This window comes from Desmodus rotundus, chromosome 4 (genome assembly GCF_022682495.2).
Source record: "Desmodus rotundus isolate HL8 chromosome 4, HLdesRot8A.1, whole genome shotgun sequence".
In the NCBI taxonomy this organism is placed as follows: Eukaryota; Metazoa; Chordata; class Mammalia; order Chiroptera; family Phyllostomidae; genus Desmodus; species Desmodus rotundus.
Window position 1 is genome coordinate 38,749,193 of NC_071390.1, and position 26,267 is coordinate 38,775,459.

Consider the following 26,267-nt stretch of genomic DNA (forward strand, 5'->3'; position numbering starts at 1 on the left):
TTGAGGTAATTAGGTGCAGGAAGGAACATGCATACTTTTTCCACCAGGCTCTATAAAATCCTGGTGTGAAGGGTTTTTTGAAAGATTTTTTTTAAGCTTATTGATGTTAGAAGTAGATTATAGTGGTTTTCAGTAAGCATAATACTGTGATGTTTCTGAAACAAGCTTTGCCTCCTCCCCCCAGAATGAAAAAGAAAGTTATATTTCTAAATTGTTGTATAAGAGATAAAAGCAAATCTCTCCTCCGGAATTTATGTTTTCAGCCTTCTGTGCATTTGGCCACCATTATCTATTTTTTAAAAAATAGCATTATGGATATTTGAAAGTCAATGCTCCATTAATTCATTGTGTTTGCTATTTCATGCATCTCTCTTTGTACAAAGACAACTTGAGCAACACGCTATTCAGAATGAATAACTGCTCTTACCCTTTCCCCCCGCCCCTTCCCCACCCCCAGCCCAACTCTGAGGATTAAAGCAATGGTATACAGTTACTGTTTGAAAAGCTCGGGTGGAGCCTCACGTTATAATTACAGTTTCTCTGTGGAATTCTGTTTTGCACTTTGAAAATATATAAATAAGTGAAAAATTGACATTGAGAGAGGTTAACAAAACGTGTAATTATAATATAAGCACAGGATTAGAGTAATTTTGGTTGAGTGTTACAAGCGGTGTAGTTTAGGTATTAACTTTTAATAGGCAAAGTTCTTTTCATTGGAGTCGAAATGAGGTTTAGTTATTTTGGTTCCCTTATTCCCTTTGAATATTTCATTTTAAAATAGGTATATTCACTGCTTTTCTGGTGGAGGGGGCCGTTAAAGAATGAGATGACATTTTAATAGAGTATCATAATTATGGTTTTAAATTTCAGTCTTTGGTACCAGTAATTTATTGCTGATCATTTTCTGTTGACAGAAATCAAGTAATGTATACATAACCCAACCAACTACAACCGACTAAAGAGTGTTAGAGGGCGATTCCTTCGGGTAATCCTTTGATTTCTTTTCCTCTGTGGGCGTGGTTGAAAGAAAATCTTTGTTCCAAGAGCACTTTGTTTGTCTTTTGCTAAACAAACGTACAATTTCTCCATTCTTTATTCATTCTCAGGTTTATCTGCTAGACTCATTATGACTTAGAAAGGGAAAAACGTCCTGCACAGCACTTACAGGCGACTCTGTTGCATGGATAACTTTGCAGGGGAGCGTTTGTTTACGTGTATCTGAAATGAGTAAGGGGGAAAAAAGTAGCAGAGGAATTTAAATATGAATTCTTGAAAGGGCCGTTGGGCTTTGTGTCTTCATATACTAGGGCAAAATAAAATATGACAGCTGGTGAACAATTTAATATTTTTGTAGCTGTATCAGAAGGAAGTTAATTTAATGCAGAGGCTTACGAGGGAGTTATAGGATCATAGAATTTTAGAACGAGAAAACTCTTCCAAATTCATAATTTTATATATATATATGTACATATATATATATATCTTTCATATTAAGTTGACCACACTTTGTCTTGAGTGAAAAATAGGTGTTTCTCCAGTTAAATAAATATGTCTACTTAAACTCCAAGAAGAGACTCAGGGTCTCTTCACTCAGTGAAACGCTGACCTGGAGGAACTGTTGGTCCTTCCAGGCCCCACCTTTCCCCTGGAACTTTACTGTCACCAAGAATGATTCGTTCACCTTCACAGGAGTCCTGAGGGTCTCGTGGGCTTTCTCTGGTTTTTGTAAATACTAAAGGCGACTCCCCTGGGGATAGCTAACTATAAGGTTGGAAATCTGCCTCTGTCCAAACAACGCCAAAATTCTGGTCCAGATGGGTGGTTCTGTTCATAAGCAGCAGAGTTCTCATAATTTATGTCCTGGCATCACTCAGCATTGTCATTTTAGACCAGATCCCAAATGAGCCTCTGGCCTCTTAGTGTGGAAAGAAGTTAATGAGGAGCAGGGGTTCTAGGCTCGCACAACTGGGAGTTGGCTTGGTTTCTTAAGTGGGTAGAAAATGGAAAGTTGGTATGTAGAAAAGGTGTGTCAATCATGTTAAATTGTTACAATGGGAAATGCACTGTTCCAAAATAATAACAAGCTGATTTAAACAGAATAGAAGAATTCTGGCGTATACCTAGCCAAATTCCACAGCTCTCAATGAAACAGAAGTCTCATATTTTACTTGATCAAAGGCCCCCATCCTCATTCCTAATATTGTAGATAAGTTAACCCTCTAATAATAACAATAATATTATTATTATTATTATTATTATTATTATTATTTGTGCTGACATATATCAGCATCTTGAAACTTCTTTTCATTTGGAGACTTGCCTTCAATGTAAACATATTTCCTTTTAATTAAGTGTGCCAGCTGACAAAGTAGCTACCCACAAACCAGGCAGGAGTCAAAAAAAAAAAAGTAAGTAAACTGTTAAAAGATGTCATCTTGAAAGCAGCTGAACATCTCCATTCTTGAAGAAGCCTCCAGCCCCAGGAACTAAGGGAACATATTTAGAGATACATCTGGGCATTGGCCTCCTATCTGAAAAGGTCACACACACACCTTCCATTGGTACTGGTGATGTTCCATCATTACGTTCTGTCTTCACTCAGTCGGCTCCCACTGGTTACCAGATGGCCACGATAATGTTGGTATCCTTAACAACTGTCTCATGCAGTTCCCTGCAGCGTGCTAAGGGCTCCGAATAGTGAGCATTTTCCCCTTTGGATAAGCAAGAGACATATCTGGGAATTACTCACAAATGCCCTGGTTGTACGGTTACAGAGAGTGATGGCAAACTGGGTCATGGAGCCTAAATTCAGCTTGATGTTGTGCAGGTGGCAGGCTACTAAAGAGGGCTGTTGGCCACATCTCAAGCTTAGGATGAAGGAAGGATTCATCCACGCACAATATGGGTTTTACAAATAAGCACTTGATATAATGAGGTGTAAATAAGCATTAAGATCATTGTGAGAGGGAGCTTCCTTAAAGTTGCCGAACTGTTCTCCTGAGTTAAGTTGGTTCTGATGAAGCTCTTTCACAGGGCTGCTTTGGGGAGTCCTCTCAGCGTGGTTCTCTGCGATGTGCCAAGTTACCAGATGGATTTGGGAAACATCAGGAGACAGCGAGTATGGGGCGGAGGGGAGGACAAAGAAGGTAGACGTATCAATCAAGTTGGGAATAGACTACACTGTGAAAACCCCCAAGAAAGGTTTCTTTTCGGCTTGTATACCCATTTAGGATCCATCAGGGACTCGGCTCCATGTTATTCTCACTCTAAGACCCGGACCAACAGAGCTGCCACTGTCTGAAACATTAGAGATGTCCAGAGCAAGGGGAAGGAGCGAGTGTGGTCAAACACTAGCTCTTAAAGGAGCCACTCACTTCTGTCTTATTTCATAGGCCAAAACAAGTCACATGGCCACTTGTCTCCAGTGGACCTGAAAGCACAGTCTTTCCATAGGACCATAAAGAGAACCAGAAATATTTGTTGAGTGACGCTAACAGCCCCCAGCGCAGACAATGATGTTCTTTAGGCTCATGGGCAGCTCTTGGGAGCTAGATTACCTTGCCTTCAAGCAATGAAAAATTGTATAATCCCCACTCCTCCCCAAAAGAAAAGGAGCCATATAAGGGTGTAGAAATAAGCATAAAGAAGCTCAACGAAATTCTGATTTTTCCTACAATGATGACTTTAATGCTTAAAATATATATGTAATTCTTTCAAAACAGTTTTCTTTGGTTATACTGCTTGCTGGTGACCCCAACATTGCTTAATCTGTCCATAGGGTCATCCCTCTCTACTTTTTCATTTCTGTACAGGTAGCCTGAGGCTTTTCTGTGGAGCTGGACTGGTGAGGGGGAGTGGAGGGTGACTGCCTTGCCAGCGACTGGTCTAAGAGTCTTGTATTGAAGACTTATTTTCAGTGCAAGACCAGAAGGGATTATTGAAGTTGTGCCTTGGCCATGACAGTTCTTTGTTGGAGGGAAGAGCGTAATGGAAGTGTTTTCTTGTTTGTCTAGGAGAGGATGAGGAAGAAACGAACGTGATAGTTCTCAGCTACCCCCAGTACTGCCGGTACCGCTCGATGCTGAAACGCATCCAGGATAAGCCGTCTTCCATCCTAACGGACCAGTTCGCATTAGCCCTGGGGGGCATTGCCGTGGTCAGCAAGAACCCTCAGATCCTGTACTGTCGGGACACCTTTGACCACCCAACCCTCATAGAAAATGAGAGTATATGCGATGAGTTTGGTGAGTCTTTTTTTTTTATTATTCTTATGTGAAACTTGTGTGTGCATGTCTACTTGTTTTCAGTTCTTGTGAAGAGCAGTGATGGGGAACAGGGCTTATTTTCACAAGCCTAATGTTCCACCCCACCCTGCCTGTACCCCAAATTATTGTGGCATAAGGCATCACTGCCTCCTTGGCAGCCTCTGTTTACCAGGATAGAAGATTATTATTTAGAACTTGTTCAATATAGAGTCTGAAGTTGCTCGGTCGACCTTGAAGTTGGACTCTAGGACAGGAAGCATTCATGTTCTTTCTTAAAAGGCTCTGACTATTCAGATACTGATTTGCTATTTACCTGATCACTCACTTTTCAGTGTTATAAGGAACTGCGAAAGTTGCAGCCATTCCAGTACTGTACAGCGAACAGATCGATAGATAGATCTTTACATGCACATACCTCTTTATACACCACGCCCACCGGAGATGGGTACATGCGCACGTAGTTTTATCTGCACCTCTGCCTAGCTGATTGGTCGTTTGTCTCTGAAGACAGAAGGGAAGGAGGAAAATATATAGCGTCAGATGGGAAAACCTTGTATGACGTAGTGCATGACAGGAGGCCAGCCAAGATCACATCTCTCACATTTTTACTCTCTTGAAGGGAGTGGATCCTAGCAATGGTTCTCAGTGGGCAGGGACATCAGAATACCTTGGGGGCGCTTTATCAAACCGCACAAGTTCCTGGGAAATTCCTGTACTTACAGAGACGTGAACAACCCCCACCCGCACCTTCCCCCTTCTCTGGGAATCGCCACCATCCATGACCAGTCTGATGACTGACCCATGCTGAATTCCTCAGGGTACCTGGGTTAAGAAGAGGTTGAGATTCTGGCCCACAGAGAGCACGGGGTCCCTCGCGCTGGTACATTCCTTGACTCTATTGGCCAGTATTTTCTCAAGAATCCCTAGTTTGCAGATGATTCAGATTCAGATTATTCCACTTAACCAATACAGGCCTCGGCATGGTTTCGGAAGTCCACTGAGGCTTCTCCAGCCTGATGATTCCTGACTCCAGCAGCCCTGTAGCTGCTGTGGGAGGGATTTGTGAGTGGGTGTGTCGGCAGGGGAGGGGTGAGGATGAGGGGATGGGATTCGGTGATCCAAGGAGGAAGGGAATACAGAGAGGAAGGGGACCTGCGTTCATTGCACATGACATAGTTTTTACAAACTATTTTTTCAGATGCCTTGCAAGCTCTGTTTGTCAAATGACTGTCAGTCTGTAAGGGTAATAGTACTTATGCAAATTATTTTTTCCTTCTCCCAAGAATTTGTTGTCATATTTTTAATATTCAAAAAAACCTTTATATTCAACTAGGTGAATATATCCAATGTATTTTTTTAAAACACCCTCTCTTTTCAGTTCAACATTTACAAATCTTCCCTTTTCAATAATTTGATTTTGAGTTTTTCTTCTGTATTCCCACTCCTGTGCTCCCATCCTGCTTGGCTCTAAACAGGTCTCTAAATTCCTGACACAGAATAAAACTCAAAGAATGTTTTCCCTCCTTAAGAGTATTCAAAATTAGAGTTTCACAGTGCAATATAATGAGAAAATGTTTCAACCTTTTTGGCTAATTTAGGAGTTATTAGTCATTGAGTTTCAAAGCTGTCGCATCTAGAATTGGTAATAGAAAGAAGTTCCAACGTAACAGCGATCACAATGGTTAGGTTACTAAATTAGTTTTAAGTGTTCTCACAAACACAAGCATCTGACTTTTGAATGTTTTCCTGAATTTTCCTCTGGTGTAGCTAATTTTAATGCTGTTTTTCTTCTCCAACCTCTTAAAGTGAAAGCTTTCTTGTGGAATAAAGGTACCTTTAAAGAGCTTCTGGATGGCTAGTTTAATAATTAGAATATTAGGATTTTTTAGTTATATTTGTACTTCAAATAGTCTGTATTTCTTAGAGTATTTCATTTTAGTTAGTAAACCAAAAAAAAAGGCTTATTTTGGCTTGGTTTGAACACCTTCCCCAGCCACCCTCCTCCACCTCCCACTTTTGGTCATACTCTCAATTTCCAGAAAATACCCATTTAAACCTCCAACTGGTTGTATTAGAAATCAACGTGAGTTAAAGGGTTTGTTAAAACATGGGGTTGGGTTTCTCCAACCAACTAACAGTTGGTGGAAGCACATAAATTTAATTAGTGACTAGCATTAAACAAATGTCCCTAATATTAAACACTGCCAGGTGACTGAAACACTCTGTCAGATCACCGCGAGTGCCGGGGGGCCCGCAGATGCATTTCCACACAGTGTATATTCTGTGCCTCACGTTCGGTGACTTCAGTAATTGGTCCAATGCAATTTAGGTAACAGTATGCCTAGGCTGTAAAAATCAAATTTTATTAGCCATATCACCAGGTGAATGAATGGTGGAGCTGATGGCAAAGAGTTTATAGCATTTAGCAGCTACACCTCTGACATGTGAAATTCATAAATTGTCATAAAATGCCTCCAAGGCCCTTCTCAAAAGGATAGTGTCTGCTTTCCTATGATTAAATAATGTTTATTTTATTAACTAATTTTTTTTTGCTTTCTTCTATTAAAAGGAATTATGGAGTAGGGGGATGGGGGGCGTTCAAAAGACAAATAAAACACAGTCCCTTCTTGTTTTGAGGATTTAACATCTAATTGGGGAAGACAGAGGATTAACACACCTGAAAGGTTAACTAATGTTACAGGAAAGTCAGTGATTAAGTATTTGGTGAGTGTAGCAAAAAGCAAGTGCAATAGGAATTTCGCACTGGGTTGGGGGTGGGACAGGTAAAGTGACTGGAGTGGTGATCATGGGAAAGCCTCGTGGAAAAGGAAGAACTGGATCTGGTTTTGCAGGACTGGGCAAGAGGCTATTAGACAACTTTCAGGATTGACTCTCCATCTAAGAAATGGCTGCCTTCACCCTGGATCAACTATGTGCCTCTCTTAGGTTTCTTTGTCCTTAGTCATCACTCTCAGTGGGTTTTGCCCTCAAGATGAGTTTTTAAAATGGCCCGACGCCCTCTCTGCCATGGAGACAGGAATGTGAGTTGGTGGACCAGGGCTGGGACGAACCTAGGCAGTCGCTTTGGAACTAGACGGGGATGTTCCTTCCGGGGCAGGGATGCCCCACATTTTCTCCACGTGCTCGCTGCCTTACTGGCATTCCCTGGGGTTCCTTCCTGAGAATGGGCTTTGCTCTATGTGGCAGCCTTGCCCCACTGCCCAGGCACCTTCCCCCTCCCCATTGTTTCAATGTTGTCCACTGAATAAACAAGTTTAATTGCACAATAAAAGTAAGACATTGAAACCTACCAAGAGTGCCTCTAAATAAATTCTCCGTGGAATTTTATGAAGCCATTTAATGAAAAGTTTGATTAGAAACTATTAAAGAAAAATAATATAGATGAAATTTTATCATTTAGTCCCACATTACAGTAGTGTCATTTTGATTTTTATTTACATTGAGATAGTCAGAATAGAGTAAATATATCCTGATTTTAATTAACTATCCTTTTTACTTGGGAAAGGTTATTTTAGGCTTGAAGGGTTTTGATAGCATACCATCTGCTTTCTTCACTGTGTTTTATTCAAGTCCTTTCCTTGCTTACAGCACTGAGCAGTGTCTAAACCTATGACATAAGCATAAATTGAATCATATTAACGGTAGGTGATTGAAAAGCTTCAGCCTCCACATCCTGCCCGCATTCTTCCATCTTGTCAGTCACAGTGCTCTTAAAGGCGATGTGCTCTTTTCTGAGCACAAGAGATTTGACTATTTTTAAAACTAAAGCTACTGGACTCCCTATTAAAGCATTATGAAAACTGGTTGCAGTGCACATGCAATTAGGAAATGAGATTGTAATAACATGCAGGAAAGTGACATTATGAGTGACATTTGTCCTCATAAAAACCTTTACCCTGTGCATAATTCCTGCCCCCACCACCCTGTTAGAATTCCTAACATAAAGCATTCTCTGACAGCCCCCCCGCCTTGGTTTTACCTCTTTTTATAATTCAATTCCTCTTTTGTAAAACACATATTGTCACTTATGTTGTTATTGTCTCTGCTGCAGAGAAAACACACACATGCAAACATTTTGTCTATTTTTCCTGTTCGAACAATAAAATGTCCACCAGTTTGTAATGCACGGTGTTTACATTAACGTCACCCAGATTGATTTCACATGTGGGAAGTGTTGACAGCTAAATCCAAACAAAGGCACACGCAGTACAGTAGGTAAATGGATAACTTCAAGGTCCTGGCTTCCATCAGAGAGGTTAAGGTGGGCCCAATGTGCACAAATGAGATGAAATTAGTCCTTAAAAGTGGGCGGGACTAAATGGATTAAGATATGCCTCATTAAAAAAAAAAACACGATACAGTTTATTTCAGTCTGAGTTTTGAATTGCAAAGAGACATAAGTTGTGCTTCTAGGTTTTTTGGAGTTGGGTGTGTGTGTGTGTTTCTTGATTAGGAAACGGGATGGCGTTAAAGAAAGGACATGGTAATTAACCTGAAAAGTACAACGATGAGTTGGACTGCCATCTTGGTGTTTGGTCCAGGTGTGAAACACCATGAAGTCTTCAGGGAGAAGAAGTTGCCTACGTCAATGTTGAAACATATACTCTGCTAGTGCGCAGAGGGGACAGAATGGTGGAGTAAAAAGAGTGTTAGGTTTTCAGAAATAGCCCAGGTTTAATTGGGGCTCATCTGTCCAATTTGCTATTCCTCTGAGTGACATAGACCCATCATTTAACCATCTTAAAATTGAGTAGTAACAGCCCACTCACCAGGCTCAGAATAAGTCTGTATTTACTTGATTTTTTTTTAAAAAATCCTCTAGATACATGAAGATTCTCTGCAGATTCTATACAGTGTTAGACCCTGGACAACTTGTAGTCATCTGAACCAATCTTGCTCGTTGAATGATAAAGGAACCATTACCCTAAGGCTCTAGACTCTTATAAGAACCTTAATGGAAAAGAAAAGTTTTCTATTTTTTATAATGTTTAAAGAAGCTTTTCTGACTCTGCACTGAACTTTCCCCTCCTGCTTCTCTGATGGGTGAAATAATGACATTATAGACAAAAGCAGAAAAAGCAAAGGGAGGGAGGGAAACAGAAGAGGGGACAAAACCTTGATGTATGAAAGAAAATGCTGGACCTATAAAATTATTTTGAAGCATAAAGGATGAGCTGGACTCTGCCTCTTCCCCTCTAAACATCACATGTTTTGCTGGAAATGAAAGGAAAGGCAGTTGTTTTGTTAAGGATCATGGGAATTTGTAAGTGAGTAAACACTTTTTTCCTTGCCAAAGTAGGTTTCATGGTCACAGTGGATTTCGATGATCAAATGGCTTTGTTCCTGGCCCCTGTCCATACGCAGGCTTTTGCTGCCTGCCTGTGGTGCCCCCCGATCTCCCAGATGATAACAAGGCAGACATTTCTCTTTAACTGAAGCCAAGTGGGAAAGGAGTTGTGCCTCTTGTATATTGCTGTATGTGCAGAAAACTTAACCTGCAGAGATGGCACTTTGGAGGACTGCTTCATCCTGAAAATTTTCTAGAGGTTCTGTTTATCATTAGAGAATAATTTAACCAAGACTACTCTTGGTACCTTCTCTTTTTGGCTGCCAAAGTAGGGACAGAGAGAATGTTAAGTTCATTATAGAACACAGTAAACCAAACCCAATAATTGTGCTGCTAGAGGTGTATTGGATGTGCTCTGTGGTTTGGGTAATGATTAACATAACGGCCTTGGCTCAGGACAGTAAGACACAAAGAGGGTTGGAGAGCAGACTTCCTTGGGCAGAGGCATTGGAAGCTGGGGTACCATCTCTCAGGGGTTAATGAAAAGAACTTTTGTGTTTCTACTGTAAATTAATTTTCAGACTCATGATATATGGAATGGGTAGAATTCGTGGATTTCTTTTCTATTTTTAGAACTTGAAAGGATACTTTAAAATAACTCTGGACTCCTTTTGTAGCTGAGTAGACTCAATGGGTTATTAAAAACTATTTAGACGCATGAGTACAATAAACTCTTGTTCACCCCAAAAGAAAGGATCTGTGTCTGCATTGGCTAATATTTCACCTAGCATTTCGTCCAGAAAAGCAAGAAAGTTATATCCCATTACATTAGCAAGATCAACATATTCCTCTCAAGGGCGAAACAGATATTTTTATCAATTAAAAAAAAAAAGAAACTATAGGAAAGGGCCAGGTCATTGAAAAAAAAAATCACAGGCAAAGTAATGGTTTAAGGGTAGGGACAGTGGAATGAGGTTCAGGATGTCTATATTCACTTGATTTTTCAAATCCTCTTGATAAATGAAGGTTCTCTCTAAATCCCTTCATTCTATCCCACCAGGGGAGCTGGAAGGATTAAAGTGCATTCCAGTAGGTGAACTGTAGGTTAGTCTCTCTGAGGATGCTTAGAGCCCAGCATAGTGCTAACCCTGCTCCTGGAATCCATTCATGCATTTCCCTAGTAAGTGTTACACGCCCACTAGGTACCAAGTGCTCATTCGGTCCTTGTGCACACAGTTGTGAGTGAGAGAGAAGAATTTCCGACTCTTCGGGAACGTACACTGTAGCATGTGGAGAAGCGAGTGGCACAATTCAGCACAGCCATAGACCACACCTCATAGATATAGATCACACCTGCCAGGATTGTTGTGAAGATTAAGTGAGTGAATGACTTAGAGCCCTGAGATAGTACAGGGTAAGTGCTGCTTAAGTACTCACTGTTACCCAGACCTTCTTGTACCCCTCGCACCACCCAACACAACCGTCACCGCATCTCGGGTCCATAGTGGTTCTTCAAAAGTCACCCACAAGATTGTTTCACACCTAAACTGCTGGGAGTAGTGAGGTATCATTTGCTGCGGAATATCATTCAACATCCGTTCGTTCTAGAATACTTGTTTGTTTGTCCTTCTGCATGGAATGTATTTTTCCAAATATCATGGGTCTGGCTCCCTCTCATCATTCCAGCCTCAGCTCAGATGTCTCCTCCCCAGGGAAGTCTTCCTGACCTTCCCCTTTGTCCAAGTCCAGCTCTATCCCATCAGGCAATGTAGAATGATCTTCCTATAACTCATCACTATGGGATAGTAACGCCAATATTTGTTTCTTTACATGTGTATACTCTGTGACTCCATCTCCACCCACACTGTAATGCAGGAGCTGGAAACTTTGTCTTGTTTATAGCCATGTGCCCAGGGACCAGAACAATCCTCGGCACAGAGTAGATGTGTAATAAATACTGGTTAAATGAATGAATGGAGACATGCATGCTGCACGTCAATATCACTGCTCTCCCCTGTTGTACAGACAGGGGCATTTAAGCACGGCAACATTACAGAGCTGTCAAGTGGCGAAACCAGGACACGAACTTAGACAGTCTGGCTCAGCATCCACACTCTTAACCACTACACTAGACTGCCTCTCAGGGCAGACCCAGCTCAGAAAGGTCTTTCAAGTTTTCTGAGATAAGGCTGACTAGAAGCAGATAACTGATCACCAGGTCTCTAGCTAATGAATGCGCAGCAGGCTTTATAGGATTTAGAGGGATTGGTGTGTGTTGGAGTGGTTAGGCGAGGAATGATCATAAAGATTCAAAATCTGAAAACCACTGGAGTGAGGTCAAGAAATTGATGCCAGCCACCATCCTCACTTGTATATATTACACCAGTCTCCCGGCTTCAGCCCTTGCAATCCTTTGGTCTCTTTTCAACATGCCAGCCAGGGTGATCACCTCCCTGCTCAAATCTCCCACAGGCTTCCCATCTCATCAGAGAAGTAGATGTGGATGCAGAGCTCTTTAAGCGCTGGAACTATTGAGGAGTTGAAAGGGACAGACAGTAAACTGTCCTGTGTTCTCAGGGACTCTTTTTAAGACATGGGATTGTGATGCTGAGTGGACTTTCATTATCAACCTCTCTGTAATTTTCTGCTTAGAACTCATTGGCTTTCCCAACTTGGCATCCTCCTTTAAAGAAAAAAATTATAGGTCTAATTTCAAAAATTGAAATGTATGCAAGCTTTCCTGCTTCTGTCACTTCTTTATTCCTGTAGCACATAAATCATTTCCCTTTTTAAAATTAAATTTTGCTTGCCATGATTTGGTAATGGGTTTTCGAAAGAGGCAGAGGAGCCAAGCTCTTGGCACCAGAGCCAGCTGCGCTGCCTGCTCAGGAAAGCTTCTCATGGCTGGGCCTCAATGCCATCATCTGGACTTTATGGCCCCTTTGGAAGTTGCCTAGAAATTCTCTCCCTAAGAATCTGTCCTGTGAATGGCCTTTTTAGCTTTCCAGTCTGCATTCAGGAGGACTAAAGAACAGACGGGACTTGGGCAGAAAAAGACTAGTGTGTTCAAATGCTTCTTGGGTGCTTATCCATCCATCCATTCATTCAGCACTGACTCTGTTTAAAGCAGAAGTCCAGGCATTGTTGGGATATTGGTCTCTGCTCTCAAGATACTTAAAAATCAAGTTGGCTGAACTAAGACACAGAGCAATGGTCCACTACAATTATTATCCATGACCCTCTTAACAATCCTGCGGTGACACAGCTATAACACAGTCACAGACCTAGCCTGTTGCTGAGGTGGGAGCTGGTGCCTTCACAGCCCAGTCTTCTGACCCCAGTGGACAGACTTTTCTACCACAAAGTGAGAGGAGCATGGAGCTAGGAGTCAGGAGCTATTCTGATGTTCAAAAGAGAGGATATCTGCCAAGCTTTGTAAACGGGGAAGCTTTGGCATATAAGCAACACTGAAAGTTAGCTAAAGGCTCACTGAGGAGGTTAAAAGGTACATGGAGAGGGCCCAGATGTCAGGGGAGGCCTTTAGAAGAAGTGCATCTTCAACTGGTCCTGGAGGGGTCGAAAAAGGAGGAAGTCATTTCAGGTGAGGAGGTGGGAGATAATCTAGATTTTGAAGCTCAAATAAAGAGATTGTTTCCTCTGCCATTTTCAGCTTTCAGCGTTGATGAGAAATAGCCTCCACAAGCAAAACTTCGTTTTTTTCTTCCTAAAAGATGTTCCCCTCCCTTGAGAAAAGCACATGCTCCTAGGTCCTTGTCTCACAGGCTCCATCATGGTTAGGGCCCAAAGGGAGCCTCTTGGAGGAAAAACCTTCTTGTCCATTATTAAATGGGACATGTTCCCTTGGGTATATGAGAAATAAAAGGAGGGGTGCACCAACTTTACATAGGGGGTAGGAGTAGGGTGCCTGCTAGGTTTCTTGGCTGTTTAAAGGGCTGCTGCTAAGCTGAAAGAATTGCTTCGGAATAATCATCTTTAACACCCTGCTCCTTGTTCCTTCTGCGTTAGTCAGTACTTTTCCAAAGTTGGTTTTTCCTTCTGCTTGGTATTTAAGTCAACAGATTCTACTGCATTTCTCTTCACTAGATTCTAAGCTCCAAGAGGGGTAAGAATCATGCCTTACTCATCTTGGCATTAACATATGTTTGTTGAAATAATATAAAAACCCTGCTAGATTCCAAAGGACTTCTAATCTTCATTATCTTATCTCCTGTCTTAGACATAAATATTTCTTGATCTTAAGCATTAACCTTTAGCTCATTGACAGTTGACTTAATTCTCAAGGAAAAATGTCTAGCTCGAAGTAACTCTTTTTTCCCTCCAACATTTACTCACCTTTTCAAACCAGAGAACATTCTAAATAAATTGGTCAGTATCTTTGGTTGAAGATTATTCACTTGGTATGAGGCTTCACAAACCCTGGAGTCCACACAGCCTAGAAGGGTGTTCTTTCAGAAGAAGTTGAAGAGCTTCCTTAAGAGAGGGAAAGTGGTAATCAGAAGTCAACACAGCGAGCTTTCCAGCCTTTACCCAAAGATAGCAAAATTCATTGTGGAAATCAAAGAACAATGGCAGGGCGATTAGCATACAGTACATTGACAAGTTCTAACAAAATATGGGCTCTGTGGATCAGGAACTTAATATAGATCACTGTTCAGGCTGGAATTGTATCAGAAAACATTGGGAAAGAAAAGAATCAGCCAGTATCGTGTTCGTTATTAGGAAGATGACTTGGTGGACGGCACTTATGCCCCGAGGATACTTTATGGATCAGCTGCTTGCCCCACGTTATTTGTAGATGAGGATGAGGTCTTCTTTCTCTCTGGCGAGTTCTGTGGAGGATCTTGGATGAGACGGTTTCACAACACACGGGATTTAGCAGGTTACACTTTCTTCCTCCCAGCTGTAGACATGAACGTTAGGTCTTTAAAACAGGAGATAAAATATTTTCATGACGATAACCCCACGCAGTACTAGTAACTATATCAGGGAAGCAATGCCTGCCCCACTCCAGCACAAACGCTTCCAACTAGTTGGTACTCGTTGGTTCTCCTGAGGTCTATCTTTGCCATAGGCCATATGACAGGTCCTGGGTTACAGAGAATGCAGTTCTCTATAGTTCTTAAAACAAAGGGAGTTGAAATGTGTCAGGACTAGAACAAACAGGAACTAATGTGGAGCCCCATTAAATCATCTTGCTGGCCCTCGGTGCCAGTGCCATTTGCCTGAGCTGAGGAGGTGGACTCAGAGATGTGGAGAGCACAGCCCCACCCCTGGGAACTGTTCACCCTACCCTCAGGCCTGCCACTCACACCTCACCTCCCTGGAGGAACGTTCTCCACATGACAGAGCGCTCCCCATGCTGTTCGAAGCGCCTTCCCCCCACTCTTCAGTGTCTTTCCTGTGAACAACTCCATCACCGAGAGGACAGGTGTCACTGACCCCACTGGGCGGCTGAAGAACTGATCAGGAAAGTCCATGGCCACATGTTAGTACGGCAGTTGTGAGACCAGAAGGGGACTTGGGCATCAGCTTCTCGACCTGTGTTTGTAATGCCAGCCCCCCGGAAGTGGCCCAGTGCTAAAGGACAAGACATCACAGCTGCAAGATGGTATGCAGCAGACCCTAAATAACTAGAATCTTCAGTGAACTAGGTGCTCCTCACCCTTCACTCATCCCCCCTATACAATATTTCAAAAGGGAAAACAAAGTAAATGATTAAAAAAAAAACAGTTTAATGTTTTTCAAAATAGTTTTCTCATTATGAAACTTTTTGAAAAGTACAAGTAGAATAATAATAATAGTTGTCACTCTTTTCTGAGCATGTGTGGTATGTCAGGCCTTATGCTCAGTCCTTTACTTACAGTATCTTACTCTTAAGGACACCTGTATAAGGAAGCTCATATTAACCACCACATCACAGGAAGAAACAGAGACTAAGAAAGGTTACATCAGCCTAAAATCATACAGCTAGTAAGTGGGTGGGCTGGATTCCAGCTCAGAATTGTCTGGCTTCAAAGCTGGTAACTTATCCAGTGTTTAATACCACTTCTCTAAATAGTATTAATAATCTCACCGGTGTTTATCTATTTCCTTACAGTCCTTTTCCAAAGAATTTTTATTTACTTGAGAACGTTTTCTATATGCAGTGGTTGTAGCTCAAGTTTTAGCTATTATAAAATAGGTGTTTCCCCACAGTATTATGAACATTTTTAAAAACACCATTTTAATGGTTGCATTAGCCTCATAAAAGGAATTAGTCAGGGTTCTCATAATCCCTTTCTATTAGCAGTTTATATTTTCCCCCCAGGATTTTGCTTTGTTTTGTTGCTTTAATATATAATGTATAACTAACACTGTAATGAATATCGCATTCTGACGGTTTCGTTTGGGCAAATTCCGGGAATCCCTTATTGCCAAAATTCTTTTCCTGCTAAGCGATAGCAGAGATTTCAGAACATCAGAGCCTGCTGTGGGCTTGGTTCACAATTAGCCCTATCTGCTGAACTTGTTACAGCTGGGGTTGAGGACACTGAGAACCAGTGTTCAGAACAAAGATTCAGAGTCTTTGCACGGTTCTAAAATACAACAGGAAAACAAAATTTCTTCAGTGAATACGGAGCTTAGGCAAGAAAGTGAGCTCAGACAGAAAATTTTGCATTGGTGTCAATCTCCTGAAGAACTTACTAAAAATTTTATTTTGAGTCTCAAACCTCCTGAATTTGAATGGGTAATGTCCTGTTCCCAACATTTTAATCACACTTAAGACCGAGACTCAGTACTGTAGGAATGCCAAAAGTTGGGGTCAGTGGCAACAGGGATGGAGAATGGCAGTGGACAGAGTAATTACGACCAGCTCCTCCTTCCTTTTCTAAAAATTGATTTTGTCTAGAGACAGAGAGCAAAGGAGAGAGAGAGACATCAATTTGCTGCTTCACCTATCTGTGGTTGGCTCCTATATGTGCCCTGACCGGGGATCAAACCTGCAACCTCGGAGTATGGGGACAACGTTCTAACTAACTGAGCTACCTGCCCAGGGCTCCTCGTTCCTTAATTGCTTTGTCCAGGTGTAATGGCGGAACCACCGAGAAACAACTGGTAGTGATATGAGTTTTTAGAGTGTGGCAAGAAGTCACAGCAGAAGGTAGGGAATATTCCTTGGGCAGTCACAGGCTCAGGTAAAAGACCTTGCCTTAGGTAAAAGTGCGGAGCATGATTTTGGAGGGACACGCTCCAGGGCTCGTAACTACCAAGAAGTTAAGAAAAAGTGCAATGCACTAGAGAAGGCATTCGACTGGAAGTCAGGAGAACTGGATTCAGAATTGGACCCTCATACCCAACAGGGAAGTTCAGGCACGCAGTTAACCCCCTAGCTCCCTGTCTTGTATGCGAAGTGGAAGGTTGGCCTGAATTTTGTAGCTTTTTTTGGATTTCAGCCCCCTTTGAGAGTATGGTGAAAGCTATGAATCTTCTCATGAAAAAGTGCAAGCAAATATCACCATCGTCATCATGGCACTGAAGAATATTATGAGCAAAAATTGACATGTCAAGCAAATATTGGAAATTCTGCGCGTATTTTTCAGGATTTATAGACTATGTAAAACCTTAGATTAAGAACCCAGACTGAATAACCTTTAAGATCCCTTTCTGTTGTCACACACTTGTATTCTATCAGGGAAACAAATAGTGGGTTTGTAATGATTCTCTGTAAACTACATTTTGTTAACCAGGATGACAGCTCATTTCCTAAGAACTCTGGTTAATTAAAAAATAGTACTAGTAACAGTAGCTCATACCTTTTCTTGAGAGTGCATTAAATGTCAGGCACTCTATTAGGTGCCTAAATATCATCTGTGCCCCTCAGTGATAAGCCATTTAAGGAATCAGCTGTATTTAATATGATTAATCACTTCAGGGAAAGGCTTAGCAAAGCCAACTTTACCATTTATCGAGCACTCATTACATACATTATCTCCTTCAGTTCTCACAACGATACTTTGAGGTAGGCATTGTTACCCATTTGGCAGAGGAGAAAATTGAGACTCAGAGCTGTTTAAGAAAGTCCAACAGCAGAGCTAGTTCAGTGGTGGGGCTGGGATTCTAACCAACTCTGGGTTTCATAGCCGGTGCTCTTACAGGGTGTGTTCTGCTCTTTTTAGTACCGTGTTAACTACTCCAGTTCACTTGAATAATGATCATAAGAATCAGACTCAAAATTTTGGGGACTTTTGTCAAATATATAAAGCAGTGTTTCTACCGGGTAGCAGGCTACGGGCTTCACCTTCACCTTTCACCTGCCCAGTCTCTGCTTCCCCACCCCTGAACGATGTCCACGTAGTGATTTGTGTGAGTCTCAACGTGGCCCGTCCCCTCAGCCTGCTCTGGCATACACTGAGCACCTGCTGCAGGTGAGTGCTTAGGCTGGGGAGACCGGTGAGTTTGACGAGGTCTGTGCCTTCAGTGAGTATAGCATCAGGCCTGACGTTCCATCCCTGTGCACCGCTGGCCCTGTTCTCCTAGGTCACTCTGCTGACTACAATCTGGTTCACCTCAGGCAGACTCTCACCCGTGAGCCACATAGGGCCTGTTGCCTTTTTGAAGAGTTTTGTTGGAATACTGCCAGGCCACACTCACGTGCTTGTGTCTTATCTCCGCCCGTTTGTGTGCCGCAGAGGCAGAGTTAACTACGCTCCACAAAGCTGGAAATATTTATGCTCTGACTCTTTGCAGCAAAGTCAGCTGACCCCTGCTACAGACCAAACCAGGTAGTATATTTCATCGTATCTAAAGCAACTTTGTAACCCACATCATTTTTATTTGTACTGTGAAGAAATGAAAGGTATTATGATTATAAGATGCCATCAATTGAGAGACCACCGATTCTGGAGACATTGAAATGTGAAAAGAATTGTGCATCTTACAATCAAAATTCGGTGCTTTTCAGAGATGTTTTAGAGACACATAAAAAATGTAAATATGGATTGTCTTAGAGACTATTTTCTCGTGTCTGTAAGTCAACCAGTCTGCTGACTACTCGTGAAACCTGTAATAACAGACCATGTGATGGGACCCAGTGAATTAGAAAAACTCTGGCTTTTTGGCATCTGTCTTCCCAAAGACTGTTCCTATTAATGAGTGGGAAAATATTTTGGCATTGTTCTCTGAGACTGTTTTCAACTCCTGTTAGTGTAAATATTTAGGGTGTTTCAGTACAGTGGCTTGTGTGGCAGTGAAATTGTTAGTGCTTTTATCTTAGGGCTGGAATATTTAAACACTATGCTTGTTCTTAAAATGCGTTGTGAGGTTACGTGTGAAAGGCTTTGTAGTAGTTTGAAATGGGAAGCTTCTCAGATGCTGCTTATGGTCAGATTTTTACCAGTCTGAAAAATATGCTAATTACATACAAGGCTCTGAGCAATGAAAGTGAACTCAATATCACGATTTTAAACTCCCTCAAAACAAAACAAAACAAAGGACAGTATTTAGGGGGAGGTAGTGATTAATGCAAAACACTATGTGCCCCGTTTGTGGACACAAGTTGACCATTGTGTTTACACACGTTTGTATATTCACACAAACTGCACAGGGAGCGCCTGTATTTGAGAATATAAGTCATGGCATTATGGGGTTTTTTTTCTTCAAAAATAGAAATTTAGGGATTCTAAGTCAGGTCCCTTATTATTTGGCTAATTCAGCTGCAGAGTAAGTTGTTAATGACCCCCCAGGTATTGTTTACAGTGACTGGGTATTTTCAGTTGTGAAATCATATTTTCTTTTTGTGTGTGTGCAAGTGATATTTCTTAATATGCTGTATGGCATCCGAATGAAAGTTTGATGGCAGAACAGTTTGCATGTCCCATGTAATTGTTTCTGAGTGAGCTCTTCATTCTTCACATTTTTAGCTCTAATTGCTTTTTTTCCCATATGTCTAAAAATAAATATTTGCAAGTTTTGCATTCTGCTACTCATTGTAATACATAAAATATTTGTACACTGAGCAAAACTCACTGATAATGTTCGCAACGAGCTATTTAGAGAAAGTAAGGTTTGTGTGGTAAGAGGAGATAAAATACGTTTTTATTAGTGTAAGTGCCAAAGAAAGCCTTTTATCATATTTTGAAAGAATATCTTTAAAGGAGTGGCCAGATTATTTGACCTCTGGGACTATTTAAATAGATTCAGTTGGAAAAAGAGACCCAGAGTCAGAAATAGTCTGTGTTGCTATATAATGGATATTTTTAAATGATCTTTGGAAGGTGGCAATTAATTTTTGATTATCAAGGACAGGGGCCCCACTATGCAGATTACCCGAGTCCCTGACTTCCTGGGCAGGCCTCCTCTGCCTTCATCCGAGTTTATTCCAGCTCATTAGCACCTCCACCCGAAGGCTGGCAGAGAAAAAGAGAGGAAGAAAAAGTGAAATCGCTCCTGCCCCTCTTAATGGCCTTTGGAAAGAATGGATCATGAATGAACTAGAAACCAGTGGGGAAAATAAGCTATTGGATTTTCTGAGTTTTCTTTTATCTTTGCTGTTCTTCGTCGACACAGATAATCAATAGTTGGCTTAAAGACTTTCAAATGAACTCTGCATCGGAAGGCTTTATTGCTACAATAGCAATACCATTATTCGCTCTTCATTTCCAAAGACTGAGTGAATTCCAGAGAGGTAAATATTGTCTGGTCTCCATGTTGGCATGTTCTTGAGCTGTTTTTTTCAAGGAGGGGGGTCATAAAAAAACCTTCCTCCAATCGGCTTTTATGCCTAGAATCTCCCTCTCCCACCCCCATATCCAAGGTAACAATCACTTGTATGTGTTCAGGTATAAACATCTGCTTGGCCGCCCACCACCAGCCGTATCTTTTGATCATGTCTCATGATCCTGACCTGGCAATACTTTGCATTAATGAAAGTAGGCAGGTTTGGTCTTCCTCATCGTGTTTGCTTCTAATGTGTTGTTACATTTTACAATTCCCCCAGAACAATCTGTGACAAACGTTCGCTTTTATCAAAACAGCTGCCGTATTTCGACCACGTCTCAAGGTTCTGTTCGACGTGACAATAAAGTAATCCTTCAGCGTTTGCATTGCTCAGCCATCTTTTTGATATGTACTCTTTAAGGCAGCCTGACTACATGCATCTCACATTTCAGCCCCACTTTTGGGCCACCATGCAGCTCAGAGCTTTTGAGCTTTGTCTTGGAAGCTCCTTCCATCAATCAGAACACCAAATTTACATTGTTAGGTTCCCTGGAGGTGTTAGAGCTCTGGATTCAGCAATTATTGTGAATAAGAACCTTGCAGCGAGGGCGAGTGCCAACATTCCAAGTGCAAACACAATGGAAAAGAGAAGTGGTTTATGTTAGAATATGGTCACATTCTTCTGATTAAACCCACTCCAAAAAGACAACATTGTAATATTTTCCAATGACTGTTTATCATGAATTACGTCAGCCTTCGTTTAAATTGCTATTATTTCTCCTTAATGCTTCTTGGTGCCTGCATAATTTACGGCACTGGCAGCCTCGGGACTATGAAATAACCTTTCACAACCAACACACAATAGTAAAGAACATGGCGTTTTTGTTGTTAATTATTATAGGACTCCTTTAACTTTTACAAAGTGACATAAAATATTGTTGAGGTATTTATGGTTCCAGCTACTTTTACATGGATCTATTTTGCTTCTGGCTAGTTCTTAACTAAAGCAATCATTTGCGGTTATTAGGCCGCCGGAGATATTATGTCAGAACTGGTTTAAGAGTATTATTATGTATCACATGTCATACACTACATGTCAGCACTTGAGGCTGTCTTTCAATAAAAACAGAAGTAATTTCAGTTTCTGCTCTTTTAGGGATCGGCGATTTGTAAGCGAACCTGAGTTCACTGGAAGGTGCCCCGACTGCTGGGGAGGGAGCCTGTCTCAGCCTTCCCTCATACACTGTTAGTCTCTTTCCTGTGGATTTAAGACCTTTCCAAAACAAACTTTGGCAAAGCTTTAATTCAGAGTGAAGATTTGCTTCTGGGGAGCAAGAGAATTAGCAAGGACTGGTTAATTGCCCGTGGCTGAGCTGGTTTTGATTTCCCCATTTTGTGGTTTGTCCTACAGATTTTCTAAGCACTGGGTCCTCTCGTTGTGGCTCTCTGAAGGGAGGAGAGCCCCAGCCCTTGGAAGACCCTGCCTCACACGTTCAGAGTCTATCCTAGCATTCCGGAGCGAAGTCTTGGGCGAAGTTTGATAGAAACAGAGAGGCTAGGAACGCGTTCGAATTGCCGCAAAACTACACTTCCAAGCAAACTTTGAATTAATATGTCACTCCCCTGGGTTCCAAATACTATGCATATTTTCCAGTCCTTGCTTATTTAAAGCAAGAAAGGAAGGGCGTGCCAGAAAGTTTTACAAAGAATGAAAACACATTAATGACTCATGTGAACAATTACTGATTTTCTTAACATATAATTTCTTAATTACTGTCAACCAAAATAATTCGCATGATAATATTTCCCCTCCCCTCCCCCATCTGTGTGTAGGAGCCATAAAATCGTGATCAAAGAGCCTGTTTGATCCGTAGCAGGAAAGTTTAACTCCTTAATTCTTAGTGGATTGATGGGCCCCTGACATTGGATATTCTTTGGAATAATCACCTCCAACACAATGGGCAAAATGAGCTTTCCAGTAAAACAAACAGCTTTGAAAAGAGCTCAGGGGCATTTTCTTTAGCTTGAATTCAAGGAGGAAATTGTGACTTTTATGAAACTTGCATAAATTTACATGTATCCTGTCAGAGTTTTAAAATTAGACAACATGCCTGAATGCCCTGGAAATGAGTCTGCCATCCAGATTTAGAGTGCTTTTAGCTTTTTTAATTAAAGACATTTCACAAGCCAACCCCAGAGAAGAGAATTAAGCATTACATAAGAATGTAGCAAAGTTTAAGACTTAATGAGTGAATATTACCAATTTATAAAGGAGATAAAAGGTGTGAAAGGAGCAGTTATTGGGAGTTTTTGCATTTTTTTAATGGGAAAAATGGAAGAAGTGAAAAGGCCAGGCTGCCATTTGCTGTAGCCCTCGTTCTGGAACTGGTTCAAAGCTCCCAGAACCGACTGTGGGGCTGCGAGGCTTGTTAATGAGCGCTCGTGGCAGTGCACTGGGATCATGGGTTTGTCACATGAATAAATATATGTGTATATATAACTCGGAAGAGAGAAGGCAAGAGTTGTTGCTGCCATGTGGTTATGAGAAACCCAAAACAATTAAAATCGTCCTAAAGACCGCACTTACAAGACCTCAGTGCCGAGCCCTACGAGTGCTCATTTTGAATCCTTTAATAACCGCTGATAGTGAAATATGAGTATCGTTATTGAAAATTGTTTTTAGCTACACATGTTATACCATTTTAAAAACTTAGACTAAATACTGTCAGCCTGTGTTTGCTTTCCTAGCGTATTATTCATTTATTGAGAAATTCAGAATGTGAAACATCTGGGAATAATGTGGTGTGTGCAAAGTCATCTTCAAAATGTGTATATTTCAGAACTTCTTTTGTGTATTTATTTAGAAATACGGGAAAATTCTGTAAACATGTTCTGGAATATATGTAGCATTTGAATATGAAAGGGAAAGTTGGCATAACTAAAAACCCAAATTTCATTTTCTATAAATATTACTCGTTAGAGGAATGGGTGTCTGAAATTAGAAGATTCCGATCATGGTGAGTGGTATTTATAGCGAAGGATCTCTCTTTGCCCTGGACTGGATGTGTGAACGAGCAGCGTCCATCTAGCCCTTTCTGGAGTGTGATGGGATGTTTATGTCTAAATAAAGGAGTTGATTTAGTTCAGCATTTCAGAGCCTGAGCTGGAGCTGAACAAACCCAGTGGTGTAGACATAATGGAGCGCCACCGGAAGGGCCACCCCACTGCGGTGTTAATAGCTCCCTGGTTCTGTTCAACAATCAGTGCCTACAGCAGGGCCTTTGAGAAACGGGTGCCATCCTCACAATCACAATAATTGGCGGATGACGCGACATACAGAGGAGTCAGAGAAGGGAAGTTATTAATGATTTATAATTTTCTCATTTGGGGAAAAGGAGAAATAAGACCCGATATCACATAGCTCTTCTCAATTCTTATAAATTTCACATTTGAGAACCATTTTAGTAGCTCTCAAGCCCCAGGACAATTCCCCTGCCCCAGGTTCTCCAATCCTCTTCTTTTTCTGAAGCAGAATTCCTTCTTTGTGATATGAGCAGAGCTTATAAAATTAACTTTGTTGGCGTAGTCCAGTGGGCCGGACTAGATGAAGTCAAAGAATCCTTGAGATTCTAAAACCCATCCTATGGATGAGGTCCTCTAGATGGCAAACGGGTTTTCAGCTAAGGGACATTCTTGCTTTATCTTGGCCCACTAGGGCGTGAGGTCCTTTGAAAACCTCATCGCTTTCCTTGGGCCTCACAGACACTGTGATTCCTTATTTGTGGTTCTGGCTCTGGACTTGATAGGATTTGAGGGCCATCATCAAAGAAATATTAAAATCAATGTGTTTTCCATGAGCAAATATCCTCTGATCTTGTAAAGAACTAAAATGACAGAAAGGGGGCAGGAACATACTTTCTGGCAAAGAAATTGACTTAAAACTTAAACTGAACCCCACAATGTCGACAATCCACAGAGATCTCCCGTAACTACAGGACAAGGTTAAATTTGTGCACTGACCAGGGCGGCAAAACCCACTGGGCCAGCGTCACTCATTTCCCATCTCTTTTCTTAAGAGTCTAGGTGAGGTCTCTGGATCGCGGAAATATTGAAAACAAGCCAAGGAGACATGCCTTTGAGTTTACCTCTTTCTCCTTCCTAGACTTTCAATACACTGGGCAAGTCTCCCACCCCTTCCCCAGCATCTAGTAGGTGTGGCAGGACTGTGGTGGTGGATGATTCAGAGAAGACTGTTTTGAGGATTGTAGCCCATTGATGTTGGCCAGCTCACACCCATTGATATGAATAACTCTTATCTTCTCGTTAAAGTAACACTGCTCTTCGGATGTGCTTTGTTAGCAGACAATTGAATGTTTGAGAGTAACTGAATGCTTATTAGAATATTCATTAGTTCAGAATGCTCATGGGTTTGCACATTAAATTGAAGGGCTGGATCTCTTCCCCACAGTTACTCTTTTGACTATCATTCATTATTTATAAATGACCAGCCCTGAAAGAAGTATTGCTGCCTTCAGAGTTCCATATACACAGGAGTCCTTTTCTGTCTACTCACACCAACTTGACCAAGTGTCATATTTATACACATGGGGCAGGTCATTGCCAAATTTTGAGGCATATTCTTACACTAGAAGAATGAAATACTGATGAACTGAAGGGATTGCTCAGTTTAAGGTGGATTTGGAGGGGGAAGAGGCTAAATATTTAAAGCAGACCATCAAACCAGAAACAACAGACTGGTTGAGAACAGGAGACAAGTGTGTGTGGAGGTGGGGGCAGGGACAAAGGAGGGTGAGAGGCCTGCAACTCCGGATAGAAAGACAATGAGATGTGACACTGATCAAGTGAAGGGAAGCCTTACTTGTAAAATTAATAGGACTAATACTTTTGGACAAATTTAAGGGGAGTATTTCTAATCTCCCATACAAGCCACAAATATTTATTGAGTGGCAGCTGCTCTGTTTTGAACTGTGCCCTGGGCACATTGGAGAACACAGCCGATTTTGGAGATCAAGTAAATGTATTCGAACTGATTAATAAAACAAATTGTGCATAGAAGCGTAAAGAGCTGGCTCTGTTACAAAGACTACACGGAATTGAGAAAAGATAATAATTATGGCTAGGGTGGTCAGTGCAGCTTCCTGGAAGATCTTGAACTTGGAGGAGGATGGAGAAGGCTTAGGTATGTCCACACTGTTTGGCACACTTGTGTTGACAACTTTGAACCTGATGATACTTTTTGTCCCACTGCTAAGGGAGGACAGTCAGAGCAGCTGGTTTTTATAGCCTGCTGGGATTGGTGGAGTTGTGGGTGGGATAATCTACAGGACACAAAGACGCTAATCCATGGAGATAAAACCTTTGCTTGGAGATTATGAGGGCTCTGTGGGTAATTTTTCACACCGATGCCCCGCATACCTGCCACATTGTACATGTGATTCTCCTTGTTCCTCCAAGTGAAGTGTCCCCTCAGGTTTTTGTAATGCTGTCCATTCTGTTGTTGCTTGTTCACTCTGTTGTTTCTTGTTCATTCTGTTGTTGTTTGTTAAGTTAGTTAACTTTATTGAATTTTCTCGTCTCATACACAAAAATAATAACACTTGTTTCTCATGGTTGTCATAGGAATTAGCCAAGATAATGTATGGGAAATGTTTGTATTATAGTATAGTGGTCTTAAAATAATAGCAATAGTAGTTATGGTCAAGGTCACACAGAGATGGAGCTTGTGGTGTACCCTCTCCTGCTTCATTCCATTTGTGTCTTGGCTAAAGATGAGAGACTTACCATCCTCAGCTGCATCCACACAATGATACTGTAGAAACTGACTGAAGTGCCTTCCCCCTCTGCATCAGCAGCTCCTTGTTCAAGCCTCAGTTTCCTTAGCTTTAAAAGAAACATCATAACCCCCTCAGCACAGTGCATTATTCATCAATCCATCTGTTCTTCTTCCTGTTAAGGTC

General features: G+C 41.5%; 1 protein-coding gene across 1 annotated transcript in view; it reads left to right on the forward strand.

Moving 5' to 3' along the window:
• Positions 1 to 26,267, forward strand: part of ARID5B (AT-rich interaction domain 5B) — a 175,501-nt gene that overhangs the window by 83,590 nt on the left and 65,644 nt on the right. The window contains exon 4 of the mRNA XM_024561402.4: positions 4,014 to 4,244. Within this exon, the coding sequence (XP_024417170.1) occupies positions 4,014 to 4,244 (231 nt within the window). The remainder of the gene's footprint in view (positions 1 to 4,013; positions 4,245 to 26,267) is intronic.